We start from the raw sequence: 21001 nt of genomic DNA on the forward strand, positions 1-21001 counted from the left end.
TCTCAGGGGGCAGGAGGCTTTGCAGAGAATCTAGATAGATCGGAGCATTGGGCAGTGATTAAGGGGACGAAGTTTAACAAGTCCAAATGCTGGATTCTGCTCCTGGATGGAGTGACACGGGGCACAAACCGTGAGAGGCGCGGCTGGAGAGCAGCCCTGCAGGAAGGGGTCGGGGTGCTGGGGGCAGCCGGCTCAGTGAGCCAGCAGTGCCCGGGCAGCCGAGGGACAAACCGCATCCCGGGGGCACCAAAGGCAGCCCACCCCGCCGCTCAGAAGGGGCGACGTCCCACCGCATCCAGCGCCGGTGCGGCCTCACCCCGGGTGCTGTGCGCGGTGCTGGGCCCCGCCATTTCAGAAGGGTGTGAAGGTCCTCGAAGGCGCCCAGAGGGCAACAGCGCTGGTGGGAGGGCGGGAAGGCATGGCCTGCGCGGGGCGGCTGAGGCTCTGGGCTCGTCTGGTTTGGAGCAAAGGGGGCTGAGGGGCGACCTCGCTGCTCTCTGCAGCTTCCTGGGGAGGGGGCGTGGGGAGGGAGGTGCTGATCCCTTTGCCTGGGATCCGCTGACGGACACGCGGGAAGGGTTCAAAGCTGCGCCAGGGGAGGCTCAGACTGGACGTCAGGAAGCACTTCTTCACCGAGAGGGTGGTCAGACACTGCAACAGGCTTCCTGGGGCGGTGGGCGATGCCCCAGGCCTGTCAGTGCTTCAGAGGCATTTGGCCAATGCCCTTAGTAACGAGCTTTAACCCTTGGTCAGCCCTGAAGCGGTGTCAGGCGGCTGGACTAGATTGTTGTAACTTATTCTATACTAAACTGTTCTGTTTTATAGTATTGTACTGTATTGTATTGCATTCCATTCTGTTCTGTTCTGTTGTATTGTATAGTATTCCATTATATTCTAATGTGTTCTGTTCTGTTCTGTTCTATTCCATTCTATTGCATTGTATTCTGTTCTGTCCTGTTCTATTCTATCCTGTTCTTTTTTCTGTTCTGTTCTAGTCTATATTCTATTCTGTTCTATTGTATTCCATTCTGTTCTATTCTATTCTATTCTGCCCTGTTGCATTCTATTCTATTCTGTTCTGTTGTATTCTATTCTGTTATGCTGTATTCTGTTCCATTTGATTCTGTTCCTTTCCATTCTGTTCTATTCTATATTCAATTCTCTTCTTTCTGTTCTCTTTTGTTCTTTCTGTTCTATTGTATCCTGTCCTGTTCTATGCTATTCCATTCTATTCTGTTCTGTTCCATTCTGTTCTGTCCTGTACCATTCTGTCCTGTACTGTTCTATTTTGTCCCATTCTATTCTACTCTACTCTACCCTATCCTATTTCTATTCTATTATATATTCAATTATCTTCTGTACTGTTCTGTTCTGTTACATTCTATTCCATTTTATTCTATTCTACTCTGTTGTGCTCTATTCTATTGCAATCCATTCTGGTTTATTGTGTTCTGTTCCATTCCATTCTGTCTCATTGTAGACTATATTCTGTTCTATATTCTGTTCTGTTCTATATGCTATTCTATTCGATATTCTGTTCTATTCTACATTCTGTTCTGTTCTGTTCTGTTGTAGTATATGTTCTGTTCTTTTCTATTGTATTGTATTCTGTTCTGTTCTATTCTCTTCCATTCCATTTGGGTCTGTTCTATTCTCTTCCATTCCATTTGGGTCTGTTCTATTGTGTTTTGTTCTATATTCTATTCTACTGTATTGTATTCTGTTCTGTTCTGTTTATTCTATTGTATTTTGTTCTATTCTACTCTATGCTCTTCTATTCTGTTGTGTGCTGTTCTATTTTATTCTATTCTATTGTATTATATTCTGTTCTGTTTTGTTCTGATTTATTTTATTTTATTTTCTTCTGTTCTATTCTGTTCCCTTCTGTATTCTATTCTCTTCCATTCTATATGCTATTCTGTTCTCCCCTGCCCTGCCCTTCCCTTCTTCAATTTTCTTCTGTTGTATTCTATTATATTTTGTTGTGTTGTATTCTATATTAGATATTCTATAGAATATTATATATTCTATTCTATTGTTCTATTCAATATTCTATTCTAATGTATTCTATTGTGTTCTAATGTATTGTATTGTGTTCAGTTCAATTCTATTCTGTTGTATTTTGTTCTTTTCTGACCCATTCTGTGTTCTGTTCTGTCACATTCTATATACTGTTCTATTCTGTTCTATATTCTGGTCTCTTCCATTCTATATTCTTTTCTGTTCTGTTCTATTGTATTCTATTCTGTTCTGTTCTCTTCTATTCCATATTCTGTTGTATTCTGTTCTCTTTTGTTGTATTCTATTCTGTTCTGTTGCGTTCTTTTCTCTCATTTGCATTCTCTTCCATTCTATTTTGTTGTGTTCTATGGTGATCTGTTCTGTTCTATTTTCTTTTCTACGTTCCGTTCCATTCTGTTCCAATGTATTTCATTGTTTTCTTTTCCGTTCCAATGTGTACTGTTCTGTGTATGTTCTCTTCTGTTGTGTTCTAATATTTTCTGTTCTATTCAGTTGTGTTCTATTCTGTTCTGTTTTGTTCTATTGTATTCTGTTCTGGTTTATTCCATTCTATACTGTTCTGCTGTTCTATCCTCTTCTGTTTATTCTATTCTGTTTATTCTATTCTATACTGTTCTATTGCATTCTGTTCTGTTCTGTTCTATTCCCATTCCATTCCATTCTGTTGTATTTTATTCTGATTTTTTCTGTTATATTCTCTTCTGTTTCGGTCTCTTCTGTTCTCTTGTATTCAATTCCATTTTTTATTCTATTCTATTCTGTTGTATTCTCTTGTATTCTGTTCCATTCTATTCTAATCTATTTTATTCTGTTCTATTTAATTATATGCTACTGTATTCTATTCTGTTCTATTCTATTCTATTATATGCTATTGTATTATATTCTGTTCTGTTCTATTGTATTCTCTTTGGTTCTGTTCTTTTCTGTTTACTTCTGTTCTGCTCTATTCTGCTCTATTCTGTTATATTCTGTTGTATTCTCTTCTGCTGTTTCCTATTCAGTTCTTTCTTCTGTTTCTTTCTGTTCTGTTCTGTTTGTTGTGGTTTATTCTATTTTGTTCTCTTGTGTTTTATTCTGTTCTCATCTATTTGGATTCCATTCTGTTGTATTCTGTATTCTATTTTATTCTGAAATCTGTTCTATTCTGTTCTACATACACTTTTCTAGAAGTACTTCTTATGTTGTAGATCACAGCAAAATTTAAGCTATTGAATGAATCCTGGAGACACCAAGTGAATATACTTGCATCTCCAAATTTGTACATAATGCAGGTTTGCCTTAGATGTGTTGTGTTTTCACCTTCACTTACATATCATTTCTCTCTGTGTGTTCCCTAACTTAGTAAGTGAGCAGGGCCATGTAAGTAAGCTAGGTTTACTGCTGTCTAAAGCACATTAATACCACAGGTGGTTACAGTTATTTTTAATTGGCTGTTAATATAGCAGGGTTTTGTGGTGCATTTCTCTTTCATCTCACCACCAGCATTTGTATCCACCATTAAGCAAATGTCTCTGAACTTAAGAGTAGTGTTCAGCCTGGTAAAAACAATTTAATCTAGAAAGCAAAGATAAGAATATTAGTGCAAGTTTAAACTGGTATATCTGGGGTTCATCATTTGTCCAGTACATGCCTATGGGGAGGCATTGTAATACGGAGTCCTGCACCTTTTGCTTGAAGTTTAGGTTATTGTATATTGGAACTGGGTTGTAACAGTGGTAAAGTAGAAGTACTTCGTTTTGTTGGTACAGAAGATTGTCAGGCCAGTGGTTATGGTTTTGCAGTAGTATTTGGATATAGCAGCAGACATTTACAGTGTTATACGACGTCTTGTTTGAATGTAGAAATTAAGTTATTTTATCTTTGTTAATGGCTATCCCCAAATGAACTTTTTAATGCCTAAAGGTAATGAAATTCAATCAGAGCAGGTTTTAATATCCAGTAATGCTCACTTTCAAAAGCACTTTCTGTTTGAATAAGTAAAACAAGTACAGCTTACAGAGACTTTGAGAAGTTTCGAGGTGTAAAGCATTTGGAAGATACTCGGTCTGAAAGGCCATTACTTGTCCCAGTGTCCTCTAATCCCTGGTCATTAGTGAATAATTATTATACTTGGGTAACTTCTACTTTCCCTGCAGGAGCAATGTAGTTTACAAAGTTTTCTATGGCCTTGGAGAAGTGCTTACTCTTTTATGTATGTAGCTATTGACTTCCCTATACAAATACCCAGCACCAGCCTTTTCGATGGTTAGGTTTCTATGCTCTTACCTTGTTGTGTCCTGAGACAGCAGTTACTGTGGGGTCAGGGCTGGTGAGGGAGCTACCACCCAATTCTGGCAACTATATAAGAGAATATAGTCATCAGGGGGCCTACTCATGTTTTACAAATTTCTAATTAACATCTTGTAGTTTTATGTAGATAGGGGTGTGGGATGATGCTAATGCATTTTATATTCCTCAAATCGTGATTCCTAAAATGAGAGACTTTGGTATCTGAACAAATTACCTCATTTTTCTGATGGCTTTTTTTAATCAAGCCAAAGAGTACAGTCAGGGCTCCAGGTCTGGAAGCCTCCTTGTGCTGGTCTGTCTCTCAATATTGATGGAGAAGGCTATCAACAATCTGTTTCTCTGTATGTGTTTGCTCTCAGGCCTGCCTGGAATGATACAAGTTAATGGAAATGCAGAAATGCAAATGCCAAGTTGGATGGGGCTTTGAGCAACCTGGTCTAGTGGAAGGTGTACCTGCTCATGGTAGGGGCGGGGGGAACTACATGATCTTTAAGTCCCTTCCAACCCAAACCATTCTGATTCTGTGAAATGCAGGGCTAAAAGGGACAGCAAGAGATGACTTAGTGTGTTCCATGGCAGTAGGGGCACAGCTCGACCACCATGATCGTGTTGGTGCCCTCTGCCTGAATGCAGCCAGTGGGTGAGGCCCCTACTCTGTTCACCACCACATCAGTGCTTGTTCAGGAGATGCATTTCTGATGGCAGTCTAAAGTTTCATCTTGTGCCTTCTCACGACCAGGTGAGAATGGCTTTACCTTCCCATATTCAAGTGGGACAAGTGAAGCATTTCCCTCTGCACGTGCCCAAAGACCTGCATTTGTGTCTGCTCAGGTGAAAGAGCCTACAAGAGAAAGTCCAGGCAAAGGTGGTTCCCAGCACATCCCAAACAGAAGTCTGTGCTATAGATATGCTACAATCTGTTCTAGCCATTCATTACCCCCATTAGAAATGTCTTCCTTATACACAACCATCATCTCCTGTACGAAAATAAATATTCTAATTTTTATATGCAGACCATGGAGGGTAATTATCATCTTAATAACTGTTTTGGAATCTGATTTTTGAGTAAAACAGTCTGGTTCTTTTCAGATTTTGCTTGTGTTTTCTAAATATCTAGTGAATTTGTTGTTCTCCTCTGGACTTGCTTCAGTTTCATCATACATTTCTTCATCAATGATGTTCATTATGGCCCCAGCTGACACCTGGCAAATAAAATGGAATAATTGCTATCATTTTATTTATGACCCTCTTTGTGAACGTTGGGATGAGATTTGTCTTGTTTTGTAACTAACTCACTTTAATTTGTTCAATTTGTCATCCAGTGTAAACCTCGGATCCCTTAATACAGTATTTCTAGGTATTATCTATATCTATATGTATTTCTACATGTATATTGTATGTATAAAAAATTCTCCCTAAATATAGGATGTTGTTTATGTTTTTGAATTTCCGGTTACTGTTTTCTTACAATTTTTGGCTTGGCAAAATGTTTTTTTAATACAGATTGTATCCTCCAAGATTCCCGCAACTCTCCCAACTTGGCATCAATCTCCATATCTTTTAAGTGCGTGCTCTCTTTCATCATTCAGTCAGTTAATGAAAATACCGAAGAGAGCTTGGCTCTGGACAGAGCCATGCAGGACCATATTTTAAATGTCTTTTCATTTTGACACTGAGTCACCAAGGACTGCTTTATTACAGTTTTTCAGTTAGCTGTGCACCAATCTGGTTATTATTTCATCTAGACCATATTTTCCTTATTTCCTAAAAGAATGTTTTATGTGCTATTGTTTCTTGTTAAAATTAACTTCATGTGAAGCCAGGCACATTTAACTTTTTATTTTTGTCAAGTTTGAAGAAGAAAGGTTGCTAAAAAAGAGAATTTGTGGAATCTCCATCCTTGGAGATATTCTGAAGCCATCTGGACATGGTCTTGGGCAACTGACTTTAGGTGGCCAGCTTGAGCAGTGTGGTCGGACAAGATGACATCCAAAGGTCCTTTCCTACCTCAACCATTCTTTAATTCTGTAAATAAGTCAGCTATTATCTTTCTCATGAAACAGAAGTTTTGTATTCCACACACACACCTTGATTCTAACATTCACAGAACCTTCTTTTATTGTTTGATACTTTTAATTCATCTTTAGTCTACAGTTTTCTGACTTTATTTTTGCCCTTTCTGCTTACATGTTCTTAGTAAAACTTGGTGCCTGTTTTTAGATGACACCTCTCCAAGGCATTGATATTTCAAGACTGCCACATCAGCCTAGATGGGTATCTTGCTATACTCTCTGTCTTTCTCTTTTAGTAACTGCCAATGTTCTAATGTTTCTCTGCTCCTTAGGCTATATCTATAATAGTAAATAAATAGTGCCCAAGAATGGTGATAGTCGCTGAGATGGAATGGTGTAACATGTCCCATAATAGTGTTGGCACTTACTTCCCGAGGGAGAGCACTAATTAGAGTAGGGCAAAACAGTGCCCAGTGACACTGGTGCTTCTGTCTGTAACTTCTGACTTCTTTCCTGCTGCTTTCTGAGGTTGTTCTGAGCTCTTATTTTTCCCTTTCTGAGAGCTTTCTGGGTGCCGAAGTTACCCCATTACACCAGATGTGCTCATTCTGCACCTCTGTTACTGATCATGAAAAGTCACCTGCACTTCCTCCTTCTGTAATAGACATCTACTGTGACAAGGGGAAGCCTTCATTTCTGAATGACAAAAGGGAAAAACAATGAGACTTCCTGAACTTCAGAGCAATTGGTCTCCTCTACGTAACATGGAACACTGGTCAAGAAAGCTAAAGCTTTCTCCCAGTACTGTTAGCAGCATGGTGCCTTTCTGTCTTGGCTCTGTAAGCTGCACTTGAAAGGATCATGCTGTGTTTCATCTACCTCAGACAAGAACATAAAGCTTTATAAGTATGATCTGCCCAGCATCATCCCTGGAACTATCTTTTGTCTTCTCATGCCTGGTCAGCATGGGGCTTTGGTCAAAACTGAGCAGCCCTTCCATAAAGTCTTGGTGTTGTCAGACTGGTGTATCAGGGATGGGGGAAGCCATCAAACAGTCAGCAATCAAGACAAGGACAGTCCACCCTCTTGAACAGGCAAGTTGTCTCGGATAGATACATGATGATGCAAAACTGAAGAGTAGTATGCAGTCCCCTTAAAAAAGATTTTTCTGGCCTCTTGGACAGATGTCCCAGGAATCTCGGAAGCTGGAGATGACATGCTGCAGAGGCCTTGCTGATTCACACTCTTCATAATGTGCAGTTTTTCCAAAATCCTTAGTGTGACCATTAACCACTTCTCTGTTTCTCTGAATCTGGTAACAGCTTTGGGTCTTCAATGTTTTTTGTTCCCAGCCTAGATTTCCAAGGACACTTACTCAGCTTTCCCTGTTTAACTCTCCCACTTCTGTGTTGGGCGTTCAAACCACACGATAGCAGTTGCTTCTTCAACATTTTGCTGACTTAATCCAACATTATTTATGCTGTTTCTCATGCCAGCTACAGGCTGCTTGGCATGTGTTGGATTTGACTCTGTGTATAGTCCACTGTCCCATTTTAAGGCAGAAGAAAGTAAATGGATGTCTCCAGCCACATGTCACCCCTTCCTGTTTCAAAACACGATGATAGTGCCTTTCTTGGTGAAGACTGTGCACTCTTGGGATCTGGACTGGCATGATGAATATTCTCTTACCTCAGACACTAAAACCCTCCCAAATGTTGGGAACGCTTAGCCACTCTGAATTCCTTATTTCAACAGTCCTTTTCCTGTGCAGTTTTCTGAAGGGTCTCACAAAATTTATTTCAGATTTTGAGCATCATGCACTCAATTTGCTGGATATCTCATCAGCAGTATTAGGGGTAGAGAGGGAACAGGGCTGAATATTGGATACAATGAGATTTTACAGTGGATCCCCAAAGAAGGAAAGAGTGGAGCAGCTGGTACAGATTTAGAATGTCTCAGTAAGCAGGAGTGTGCCAAAGAGCCATGCATGGTATAAAGCACAATTGGTATTTTCTTGACAAGGCAACAAAAAGCCCTCCCTCAGGACCTCAAGTAAGCTTGAGGTGAATTTGAAACCTTCTTTTGAGTATCTCAGATAACCCAGGTCATCTAAAATGGCTCTGGATAATTACTTTTAGGTTCCTGGATTGCTCCAGAATAATTTACTAATGCTGCATTTTCCCCTGGCTTTTATTCTCACCCTTGTGCAGTGCTCTACTACCTGCGGAATGGGGGCTTTCTGGAGACATGTGGAGTGCAGCAGCAGGAACACATCTCACTGTCAGCATGTGAAAAAGCCTGATCCTGCAAGAAAATGTTATCTCCGCCCATGTGCTAGCTGGAAAACAGGAAATTGGAGCAAGGTAACTTCATTCAGAGCTGTGTGTGAACAGTCAGCTTGCTAACTACAGAGAGTAGGGAGTTCTAAATACTTAATTTAAAAAATAATTATTTACTCAGTGAATGCATACATGATTCCCAGTTGACCATTCAACACTAATTTACTAATTTCCTGACTTAAGTTATTTATGGGTAACACATCTGCTGTGAATTTTGTTCTTCCTGTGTGGGGATCATGCTCATTAACCTTTGCATCTAGAGCTAAAGCGGGGCTCACCATCCATGATGCTAGGGCAGAGCTGCACATCTTTGGATGTGTCATCTTTTTGATCTCTGCCTCCAGAGGCACATCCTAATTTCAAGAAGCAAGTGGGAATTTGGCAGAGGGAATTGGTACGTTCCCACTCACCCTTGCCCACCATGTTATCTCCCTTGTGTGGCATGGTCTGTTGCCCATTCATGTAACTGCTTAAGTTTTGCTTTAACTAAAAACGTATAGGAAGAATGCCTGCCATGGCCTTATTTGGTCCTAGTTACATACACGGACCTGGTCAAGAGACCGAAAAGTGTCCAAGGTGGTAAGCAGAATGCAAGAAATTACATTTGATTTCTTCTATGGTATTGTAAGATGTGTGATGACCACCCAGAAGGACTTCGGTGACTTTTTGGAGCTTGTTACATTTTTTGTCTCCACACTGTCTAGAGTTGGGGCTTCAAACAGTGCGTTATTTTTCAAGACTCAAAAGAGAAAACCTACAACATTCTATTTGAAGTGGTGTTGATATAATAAAGAGAAAGATCTCTCAAACTTTCTCACTATGTATCATTTTTGCAAACGTTGCCATTAGACTAGAGGGCAGATTCATACAAAGAAAAGGTTATAGTTGTTACAAAACCTGTTATATTACTGAGCTTTTTGACACGGAATTGATTTTTGCATGAAATACTTGCCTGGTTAGTAAGTCCAGGAAAGGCCAAGACATTACATAACCACATTTAAGTCTCTGAAATTAATTTTAAATGATACATAGACATTCTGCTATCCCGGTTGCAGTAGGGCATATTTCACCTTCATTTTTTCGTCATAAATATTATTGCTTTTGCAATAAGTAGATGATAGTTATGTCACAGAAAGTAACTAGAAATCAGGTTTAATGATAAAATATTATGGGAAACAACTGTTTTAAAATGTCAGTCCAGTTGTGAGGCCAGTGTGAGGCAAAAGGGTTTTCCAAGTAGGCTTTTGTTGTGTTAGCCCCCCTTATTTTCCAGCAATTGTACTATACAAATGTAATTACAATTCATATATAAAAATGGCTAATTTTTGTTCATTTTTGCAAGTGGCAATTACTCATTTCAAATATTTTTAAGGCGCCTTATCACATCAAGATGGCTATATTCTCCTGATAGCGTAGCAGAGCTTTCTCTGTTCCTTTACTCTCATCTGATTCTTCCCCTCCCCTAAAAGGAAGGTGCTTCAGACTAGGTCATACAGTCTGAGTTTAATACCAAATATAATTTGCACCTATTTTTGGGGTGTGTGTACTCCATTTCTTGCACAGTCATTTCTGTCCATTGTTTCCACCCAGAGGGACAGAAACTTCTGTGAACATAAGTATGGACTCCCCTTCCGTCTGTCCTTCAGCTCCCAGGGAAAGTATTATATTCAGGTTCTTTGTTCAACTGAAGAATGCTTATTTATGCAAAGGAGAACAGCATCAGTTGTTATATGGCATTATGGCAGTAAAGATGAAAGCTGATCTGAGGTTATTTAGTGGTGTAGGCAAAATTGGCTTTAATTCTGGATGAAGGCAAAAATAATTAAATGTGTATTTGCCCTTATCTTTGGGGTAGCAAATTCAGTTCAGCAGCAGGAGAGGTCCTGGACTTTGATATTTGGTGATAGAACCTGGTGCTGCTGCATGAGGCCTTGGAGCAAGCTCTGGGGAGAAATAGGAGACTGGAAGGGCTTGCTTGGCTCGCCAGTAGTGCTCACAACTGAGAAGATTTTACAGGCTGCTGGTGAGATTCAGGGTTTCTCTCTTTTCTTTCCTGTTATGTCATGCCCAGTCTGCTCCTGGGGTATGGATCCTGCTGGTGCCATGGAGGAGCAAGGAGAGTGAGGGTGGGAACTGCTTCTGTGGGATGAATCCACTATCTTCAGGTTTTGCCAGCCTAGGCAGTCTGCTGCCGTAGGCACCTGCCTCTTTCATGGAGAAGAGGTGAAAGAGCTGAAGAAGAAATAAACTCATGCAACTGTACTTCAACTCTCCCCCCTCCCACCAAAATGACTAAAGAACCGACAATTTCCCTGAATACAGGATTCCTTTTTTGTATTTATTGCGCTATGACTCTTCCCCTATAACATTTTTTTAAATAGCTTGCAGGATTTCCTAATGAGATATGCTTCTGTGTTACTAATGGATATTCTAGAAAAGGAAGTATTTACATGGCACGTTCTGCTTTGCTATGATGAAAACCAGTGTTTAAGCCTGACAACAGATTGTTGTTATGTTAAACTGGGAATTCCCTCTCTGAGTCAGGATGTTCAAAGCTCCAGGCTGTCCTCCTTGGTGACTAGGGAAGGGACCACCCCTCAGCAGAGCATCATTTGGAGATGTGCCCCTTTCTGTTTTGTGTATAGTGCTCTGCTAACTGCAACGGCGGTTTCAAGACCCGAGATGTTCACTGCATTGACGTTCGTGAAAAGCGACTGCTCAGACCGTTTCATTGCCAATTACTTGGATATAAACCACAACTCAACACTAGCTGTAACATGGAGCCTTGCTTGCAGTGGCATGTGGAGCCCTGGAATGAGGTATTGTTCTTTAAAAGAAGCTTTGGAAATGAACAACTGCATGTCCATTGACAGGGACTGTTAGATCCCCTTCAGTTAGCTAAACTTTCCCTCAAAGGCAGGCACACAGCTAATACCACTCAGAGGCTCTGCAGTCCTTGTGTATGGTTACAGCAAAACTTGTCACAGATGATTGTAAGACTTAGTAGAATCATTCTTAGGATTGCTTGTGATAGGCAGCTAGAGCTGTAAATTACCATACCCTGAAAGACAGAAGCAGGTGGCCTGGAAGATTTGTTTTAGCGGTCCTACTTCATCAGTAAATGTGATTAATTCAGACTGATCCTTTTTGCAGCCATGTTAGTGTTGCTTTCTCATTATGATTAAATTTTCCTTTGCAATTTTGGGCTTGAATTTTGTGGGGCCAGAGGCTGAGATTGGGCATAGGAAAAATCTGACTTTTGGGTCATTTCATAATACAAGTCTGTGCCAGCAAACTTATAGGCAGCCAGGCATACATTTATGTCAGCTAAAAGCACGTGGTCTGATTTCATTTTAGTGTTCACACCCACTTTGGAAAAAGCACCAGTGTCTGCAGCACTGTGCTTTTGGATTTCAAGGAAGATGATCACATGGCTTACTTACAGGCTACTGACAAATCACACTTGCCATAAAGAGGAGAACAGGATGTGGCTTTTCTATCACAGCAGTTAGTAAGGGTTGAAAAAATAAGAGTAGCCAACTGATTGCACCCATTTGCCTCTTAAAATACTTTGTAAAAACACTTCTCCAACCTTGGCAGTTGTCCTCATGCTAAGGATACTGGGTAGAATTGGATTGAAAAGGTTCGTTTATCAGATGTCAGCTCTAATTCTCTGTCCATAGGGATGCAATTCCTTGTAGGTCAGGATCAATGCATTGTTCAAAGTGTATCTGGTGTCTTATTTCATGTCAAGGTACGAAATCTTTTTTGTATTTCAAGCAGACTCTAATGCAGACCAAATGAGGAATAGTAAAAAATCAGTTGGTAAGTAATACTAGAACATGGACAGAAGAATGTTTAAAAAAATAACCTGGGTCACTATCTTTGTATGCTGCTTTTATTGCCAAATAGTTAATTTATTGTATGGATTGGGTGAATTTTAATGTCCCCAAATGCCTCATAAAAATGAGATGCTGCATTTCATGAACTTGTACTGCCTTCAGTAAATATTACAGATTAATCTTGCAGATATGTGACTTCAGTCCCATTCTAGTTAGAGAAGTTACTGTTGTCAGTGGCACTGCATGAGCAGTTCTGTTTTCTGTTCTATGTTGCCACCTCCGTGCTGTCCTATATTCCTTGCATTAATACATGTCAGGGACAGCTTGCCCCCAAGTATTTTGGACCAATAATGGCTTCTTCCTTGTTTCTTTCCAAGCATATGATGAAATAAATGCCTCAGTGCGGAGCTTTTCTTCACATCTGGACTGTAAGACTCGATGTGCAGGCTAGCCTGTACATCTTTCTAAATTACATGGGTCAGTGACATGTTTCTTGCTACCTGTGGGTCCACATTTCTAAATTAAGAACATTTCCTATGGTCTTCATGGTCTGTTTCTGGATTCTCATGTGTTCCAACTTCTCTTCTTATGGGTTTGTGCATCTCTTCTGTTAGTGTTCAAGGACATGTGGTGGTGGCCAGCAAAAACGACATATCTACTGCCCAGAAGGCGGCTACTGTGACTGGACAGAAAGACCTAATGCCACTGCATCATGTAACAAGCAACCTTGTACGCAGTGGATTAACCAGGCATGGGGCCCGGTAGGATTCATTACTTTCTTGTTTTATTTGTTGTCGTTAGTTGGCCCCATTTGGTCATATTATCCACTTTGTGGACCTCAGTGCCTATGGCAAGTAGTTTCTTATACACAGCTGCAGCAACAATGGGAGATCTTTTGAAAATATTACTGAACATTTCAGAGCCAACCCATCTCAGTTCTTTCAGGTGACAGACATGGTACCTTTTGCTTTTTGTTGCTGCATTAGATGATGGTGGAGGGCTGCAGCTTTTTTCCTTTTCTAATAAAAAAGGAAATACCATTGATACTCTTCCATTACTCATTTGAAATTTTTCACTGTTTGAGACTATTGGCAGTGTGGGGGACACCCTTGAAGAAACTTTGTGGAATATTGGACTTGCCCACACAAACAAAAATTCTGAATTTTGAGCAATAGCCTTCTATTTTGGCATCTGAAAATCCAGTTGATAAACATGAGGTGTATCTTTGGGGAACCTTCCAGTATCCGCAATATATGTTTAGCTACAAAGAACTGGGATGTCTAATAAAGCTTTCCCTCCTGGTTCCTTAATAAACCTATTCATACATCGCAAATACTCCTCACAGCAGAACAGAACATTGAAGGAACACCAAAAGCCAGGAGCCACAAGTAAGGAAACAATGGAGAGTTCTTTAACACAGAAAATTTAATGAGCTCGTTTTGACATACAGCCATTAAATAGACTATGAGTATAATGTAAGGTAGAGTTAGTGTGAGTCTAACACTTAAATATGGAAGTGAAAATGTTGAGACATGTGTAAAATAAGCAACTGAATACCAAAATGTATAGCAACTGTTTTGCTGGTTTATTAATCCCATTTATTTTACTTTACAAAAAAACTATTTTAAACATTAATCTAAAGTTGCTGCAAGAGTGCCTAAGATCTTTTAATGTACTTCACGCCACTAATACTGTGACTTATGCACAGAGTTATACATTAGAGAGAGGATAATTTGCAGAAGAATTAAGGAGATACCAGTCCTGTCTTCATCTCTTGCACTTCATTAGCTGGCATTCTCTATCTGATGAAGTATTTACCTGGCTGGCCACTATTTATCTGAAGAGAAAAAAACAATTTTAAATTAACTGGAATTATCAAATGCTCTGGGGTGTTGGAAGAGTTAAGTACATTTACACAATAGTACAGGAACATGTTTTGAAAATGTTCTTTTTTTATGGCCATCTGTGTACAGTCAGAACAAGCAACTGGCAGTTGTTTTGTGGTCATAAAGAAAGGGTAACCACAATGTGAATGTCACCAAACAAAAAACATCTCACTTAGCTTTTTTTAAATCTTCAGCTCAGTCATTTCTAGTCCTAGCATTGTGATTGATTATTCATGTTTAATTTAGATACTGAGAAAACACAGGAAACACAAAATGTCAGTGTGCAGTACTAATTTGGATTACTACTCTCCTACTTTGTAAGACTGACATTTCAGATCATACTCATCCTCCTCTGTAGAAAACAGCCCTCTGACCTTGGTGACACATTCTGAGGTGCTGTGTTTTTACTATTTAACCCTCCACTGTATCCAGCCAAATCTGGCTGTGATGCACCATGGAGGTGTCTGGATGGAGAATACAGTACATAAAGTATTTTAGTGTCATTGGTTCTGGATCATACGGCATTTTTAGCTTCCCATGACATTACAGCTCAAATACAGGTATATTACACAATTTCCATGTAAAAGACTTTTATATATGTTAAAAATTACTCTCTTTCAGTGCACCGTTTCTTGTGGAGGGGGTATTCAGCAAAGAACTGTGAAGTGCATGAATATAGAAACTAATGAAACAGAAGGTGACAGTACATGTGTGGATAAACCCAAGCCGACAGAGTATCAGAAATGCAATCTGCAAGAGTGCAGGAAAAGTACAGGTATGGTAATACACCTGCATCCGGCAGTTTCCAAAAAGCTCTACATTTGTGCTAAGAGTCTGCAAAAACTGGGAGCTGACGCAATTTGTCAGGTTGTTCTGAAAACTACAGGGTCAGTAATTATAGGTCATCCTAACCTGCTACTGCTCAGCTGCAATATTGGCAGAATTATGTTGTCATGTTCTGCAGCCCTACTGGCCTTGTGTTGCCGTAATGGGGAAGCATTCCCTAATTTATGATGCCACAATTAAATGAATAGGTCTGCTTGTGTTGACCTGTTTCAGGTAACTCACAGACTGCTTTGAAGGCTGTGGAAGGACATGCTGTGAGTCCAAACAGATGCTATTTCTTAAGGTAGATGCCCCTATGAGAACTGCAAATTCTGGACTAGAAGTGCAAGCAAGCTAAGTGAGGCAGACACTGTAAGAAAAAATCTGACTGGCAGTGAACACATACAGTCTTGGCACTATGAATTTAGTGTCCACAGGGTTCAACTGTCTCCAGAGGATGTGGAAAGAAGTCCTCTTGCGACTCAGGGTGACCTGTACTTCTCTCCTTCAGAGGTCCAGGAGCCCAGTTGGGTAGATGGTTAGTAACCCAGAAAATCGGCGGGGGAGCGGGGAGTTTACAGAAGGGTATCCTTATCTGTAGTCTGCATACTGCAGTATCCAGCAGATACCCTCAGGTGAGAGCAGCAACAGCTCTGAGTACTTCTGGAAGAGCTTTCAAAGTCCTTTTGGAGGAGGATTCTGTACTCTTAGGAAGTCAGCAGTTAAGGGTCCAGTATGGCAGTGAGACAAGAGGTTGAGTTCTGAGGGCAGTGCGGATCTGACATACACTTCAGAGTGATGCATCACTCCTCCTGTTGTTTTGCCAAAGGGTTGAATTGCTGTGCTTATCTCATGTCCCTCTCATGTTCAGGACAGACACAGATAAATATTACCTATGCAGATTAGTAATAGTTATTTCTGTGAATGAAAGTTCAGGGGGCTAGTAGAACATAAGAAAGGCAGCCCAATATTGTGTCTCCAGCAATGGCATCAGAAGGTGCTACTTAGGGGGAATACAGGAGTTTAGTCCTTTCGTGTGATTCATTTCCATGGTACTCCTCCAGCATTCCCAGCTGACATCCATTAATATGTTGCATCCTTTCTTGAGCCTGCAATGCTGTCTGCTTCCACCCCATCCTGTGGCAGCAAGTTCCAGGGGTTCACAGCTTGCTGTGAAAAGAACGGCTTTCATCTGGTTTAAACTACACTTCTACTAGTTCCATTGAATTTGCCTAGTTCTAGTGTTGAGGGATTTGCTGAACAACAGCTTGCATTCGGCTAATACGCCAGCTTCCTGCTTTTGCAGACCTTGACTGTCCCCATAGCCATCTCTTCTCACAGCTGAGGACCCCCATTTTGTAGTTTCTAACTAAATCCACCACATCTCAGTTTATTAAAGCTACCACAGACCTATCAGCACCATAATATAAACAGTACCAGTCCCTGCCTTATCCTGGTGCTGCAGAAATGGCAGTATAGCCAAGCTGAGCAAGTAGTTGCATGTGCCTTGCCTGTGTAATTCTGCACGCCTTGCATGGCTCTCCAGCGTGCTGCCAACCCATTGCACTTGTCTTAAATGCACTATTACAAGAATGCAAAAGTACCAGACTCACAAATCAGTGTTGCTAGACTTTCTCTGGCAGTTCTTAAAAGCAGACACATTAAAGTGAAAAACATAGATCAGCTGTGTCTGCTGCAGAAGTGAAGCCTCACTGAACAGTAATAAAAGAGTGCTGTGTTTTCCAAGACAGAAGGTCATGTGAAGTTTAATAGGACCTGTTCACTTAAAAGTCTTAAAATTTCAGGGGGACCAAGATGACCTTTAATAAAAAGGAAGAGAAAGCTCTCATAAATAAGAGCCTTAACAGGCATAAAGCAGTTTAAAATCCTAGAACTGCAGATAATCTGTCAGCAAAAACATAGCTAATGCTCTCATTTCTCCACCATAGGGCTACCCTGCAGCAGAGACCAACTGTCGGTTCACTTCTGCCAGAGGCTGAAAGGCATTGGCAAATGCTTGCTGCCGTCAATACAGACTCAGTGCTGCTTCACGTGTAGTCAGCCCCAAATCCGTAAGAAAGCAAGATACTGGGGTCAGCGAGGCCTCAAACAACAAAACTACACTAAATCTAGAAGAAAATCACCTCAAAACCGAGAAAACAACAACCAAGCTGCTCAGCACTAGCTGTTTTTTATCTAGTTGCTTTCATTAGGGCTTCTGTTTACAGGATTTATGCTCCTTCTTTTTTTTTTCTGAACCATCCAACATAAATGAAAATCTATGACCAAAACAGGGAAAACATGTCCCTTTGGGTTATCAGTCCAAATTTACCGCTTCAAATTTTTCTCTGTAACAGTCCAAAATTTGCAACATAATTTGCAGTGTACCAGCAGATAGTACTTCTTAGGCATGCATAGAGGCTAGAGACAAGCTTGCAAGAGTTTTTTGATTTTTTAAAATTAATGTTTTACTTGTTTTTTCTTCCATCTCTTTTCCAAAACCCACTTGAAACAGCAGTACCACTTTGAGTGCTGAGTGAAGGCGGCTGACGGGGCAGCAGACACAGACCTGCACTGTCAGCCAGATCCCACAGTGCTCACTTACTTCTCTGTTATTAGGAATCAAGGTGAAGTGGCAGTTTGCTCACTTCATAAATTTAAACACAGAGTTTTGTAATAACCAATTATGATATGCAGGCTGAATTGAAACATTGAGTTTTTCAAAAGAAAAATTGTTAATTTAGTACTTGAATGAACCTCCAAAGGGTACCTCAGCAACAGCCTGTCCTGGTCAGTTTTCTTCTGCTACAGGTAACTTGCTGTAACCTGAAAACCCCACCAAATATGGGATGTTAAGTTGCTGAATAAGTTTTAAGCAACATTTCTTGGTACCGTGAAAGCAAAGCTGCTTGCATCTACCACCTTTACAGACAGATTGTAATTCACACCAGTATTCAGTGGCAGAGCTATCATTTTATCCAGTATGTCCTAGTAGAGTGCAAGCTCACATCCACAAGACTATCACCTCACTCACAGGAAACTTCACTCCAGTGCAAATCCATCCATCATAGTAAGGGTGAGGGCACCTGGGACAGGAGCCTGAGACCGAGAGCATCTGCATACCTCTGGGCCTCAGGTATTAGGAGAGCACCAGCCAAATAGTGTATCTCTTCTGCTATTGAAGAAAATGGCAGAACAAACTTCAGGGACACCAGAATGGACCCTTTGAAGCAAAACTGGGCATCTTCAAAAGAGCTGGACAGAGTCTGACATTTAGATTCCATTGAGATTCAGTAGGAGTTGGACACCTAGGTTCTTCATGCTCTTTTGAAAATCTCAGATTTACTCCCTAGCTAACTGACAATTTGAGATTGTAATACAGGGAAATGTCACATTTTATGCAGTGTAGAGCGAGATGCGTAGCCATGAATGCAAGTGTCACTATGGTTACAGAGCTATGACTAACAATAGCCCTATTTCTAGACAGACCTTCATGAAAGTTGATAGAAATATTTGGGCCTGGCTATTATGTATTAACCTAATGATGGCCACAGGTCTAATTGTTCTTTTTCATAGGTTGACCTTTACCTAAGGGCTTACTTCTTCACTTGAAGTCTCTGGGAGTTCAGGATATGCAGCATGGTAAGGTTAGATTTATTAACCTCTGTGATGGCAATATAACCCCAGTTACAGGTGCTGATAAAGCTTAAAATCCACTGTTAAAAATATGGTGCTAGTATAACAAACATGGGGGATGACTTACAATGGTGCGTGTGCATGCATGTGTGTACATAGCACACATGCAGGTACTCTTTAAATAATACGTGTCTATGGTGTTGCTGGACAATGCCAGACACACTGCTTTTTAAGTTTCACAGTGCACTTATGTCTTTCTGAGGTCCTGAATGGCTACTGACCCTTTAAGCAATAGATACCTGGGCACTTCTTGTTCCACTGAACACAGAAATATTGAGTCATGCGAAGGAGTGGAGGTGTCCCGTCTGATTCAGGAAGTGTTTGGGCAGGTCCTGGCCTCACGCTGCATTGTGCAGGGCAGAGCCTGTACTGCTTCATCCAGCTAGTACAATGCACGCTGATGGCCAAACATCCTAGACTGGTGGACAGTGCAGATGCTTCTGACGTTCCCAGAAGCATCTTCTAGGATTTGGGCAGGACCAAGTTAGTTTCACTTCAGAGTCAGACTTTTCTGTGCTCAGAAGTACCTGCAATGTTTTATCCACAGATGTCAGCAGAAGTGGGCCATCAGGTATGTGAGCGAATGAGAAAGGAGCTGACCGGGTGGATGTAGTGCAAGTGGGAGGAGGAGTGCCTGGCAGGGTTGTCCTTTCCAGTGCTCCTTATGGCTAGTGTGCAGTAAACCCATTTCTGGCTTCATTGTTTTCTTGGGGAGCTGTAATTTCGTTTGAAATGGATAAAAAGATAAATTATATTATGGACATTAGTCAAAATATTTTTTCTACCCAGGGAAGCACAGTCATCACTGTTGCTCAACTTAAAGCTTTAGGGAAAAGGCTGTGACAAGAACTATTTTAACAGAGCAGTGCCACTGCTGTATTTTACATAGGTTCTTACATTGCACTGATCAGCCTAATATCTCTTCTGTGCTAATAATATGTGCAGTCATCTCTCCCATCCATTTAGTAAGATTCCTTCCTTACGAAATAATTATTTTTAAGTACAGGTGGATTTACGATCCTAACCCAGATGGTCACTATTCTCAAAACTGAATACAGTATTAAGCACCAAGGTATAAAACCATTATATTATCATATTAGCCTAAGACACATCAGCTTCAACAGGTTGCTCAGGAAGAAACTTGTATTTTGCATATTCGCTGCTTGTTTGAACTTTTAAAAGGTTTAAAAAGCAAACTATGACGACATATTTGTTTCAAGCTTCAATAAATGGCATTGCTTACGTCTCTTGTTTCTGGTGTTTTATGTTTCCAGTGCAGGAAGATTCATATGATAGAATTCCAAGGAAAAATAAGCTTAGAAAGTATCTTTGTATTCAAGGGGAATCCTCATAATTGAGGTATTTTGATGCTTGATATTGCAATGTAAACGGGATAATTAAAAAGAATGAGGGAAAAAGTAGCGGAAAAAGGTGCTTAGTAAAAATACACATTAATAGGGTTAGTTATTTCCTATGAAACAGATGACATCGGGCCACTTCTAGTCCAAGCAGATGTGCCTTATGTCCTTGACAGCAGATCTGTGCTTGTCTGTTGTGTCTATTGACGGATGTATTTGTTTTCCTTGAAGAGCTGTATACAATATGATGCCCACTCTCCCACTCACCACCCACACCACCCTGGAATCTTACCAATATTCAAATTTCGCAAGTACTGCTGATGCTGATGCCCAGAAACTTAATCACACTAACCCTGTTCCTTGGCATGCAGCCCAGGAGCACAGGCATCGCAGCTGGGCATATGTGCTTGGGTAGAGAGCACCATCGGTTTGCACTCAGTTGCCAAACTCCACCCATGCATCCATCCATGGGTTCAGCCTCGTAACACCCTATGGAAGCTGCAGAAACTAGCTCCTTCTTAACTTCACAAAGGAAGTGTGGATCTCCAGCCCACAGGGGCAGCATCTTGCACAGGTGCTCTGAGGGAAAGGAATGAATTGAATTGAGAAATGAGTTGAAGCTCCCTCCACTTTGCAAAGGTTCATGAGGCATTCGCAGGATGACATGCAGTACAAACGCAGCCTGAGGAGCAGTTTCTGCTGTCTGCGGCACTGTACATGGCTCACTGTACT

At 40.7% G+C, this 21001-nt stretch overlaps 1 protein-coding gene across 2 annotated transcripts in view; it reads left to right on the forward strand.

Annotated features, from left to right (window-relative positions):
• The window catches only part of ADAMTS12 (ADAM metallopeptidase with thrombospondin type 1 motif 12), a 162359-nt gene extending 142206 nt beyond the window's left edge, over window positions 1-20153 (forward strand). The window contains exons 20-24 of one of the 2 annotated variants that reach the window (XM_037374178.1): window positions 8534-8686; window positions 11308-11481; window positions 13119-13265; window positions 15012-15165; window positions 17165-20153. In XM_037374178.1, coding sequence (XP_037230075.1) covers window positions 8534-8686; window positions 11308-11481; window positions 13119-13265; window positions 15012-15165; window positions 17165-17400 — 864 coding nt within the window. In that variant the 3' untranslated portion in view covers window positions 17401-20153. The remainder of the gene's footprint in view (window positions 1-8533; window positions 8687-11307; window positions 11482-13118; window positions 13266-15011; window positions 15166-17164) is intronic. The other variant, XM_037374179.1, reaches the window with a different exon arrangement.
• The last annotated feature ends 848 nt before the right edge of the window (window positions 20154-21001 follow it).

The sequence above is a fragment of the Falco rusticolus genome, chromosome Z (assembly GCF_015220075.1).
Source record: "Falco rusticolus isolate bFalRus1 chromosome Z, bFalRus1.pri, whole genome shotgun sequence".
In the NCBI taxonomy this organism is placed as follows: Eukaryota; Metazoa; Chordata; class Aves; order Falconiformes; family Falconidae; genus Falco; species Falco rusticolus.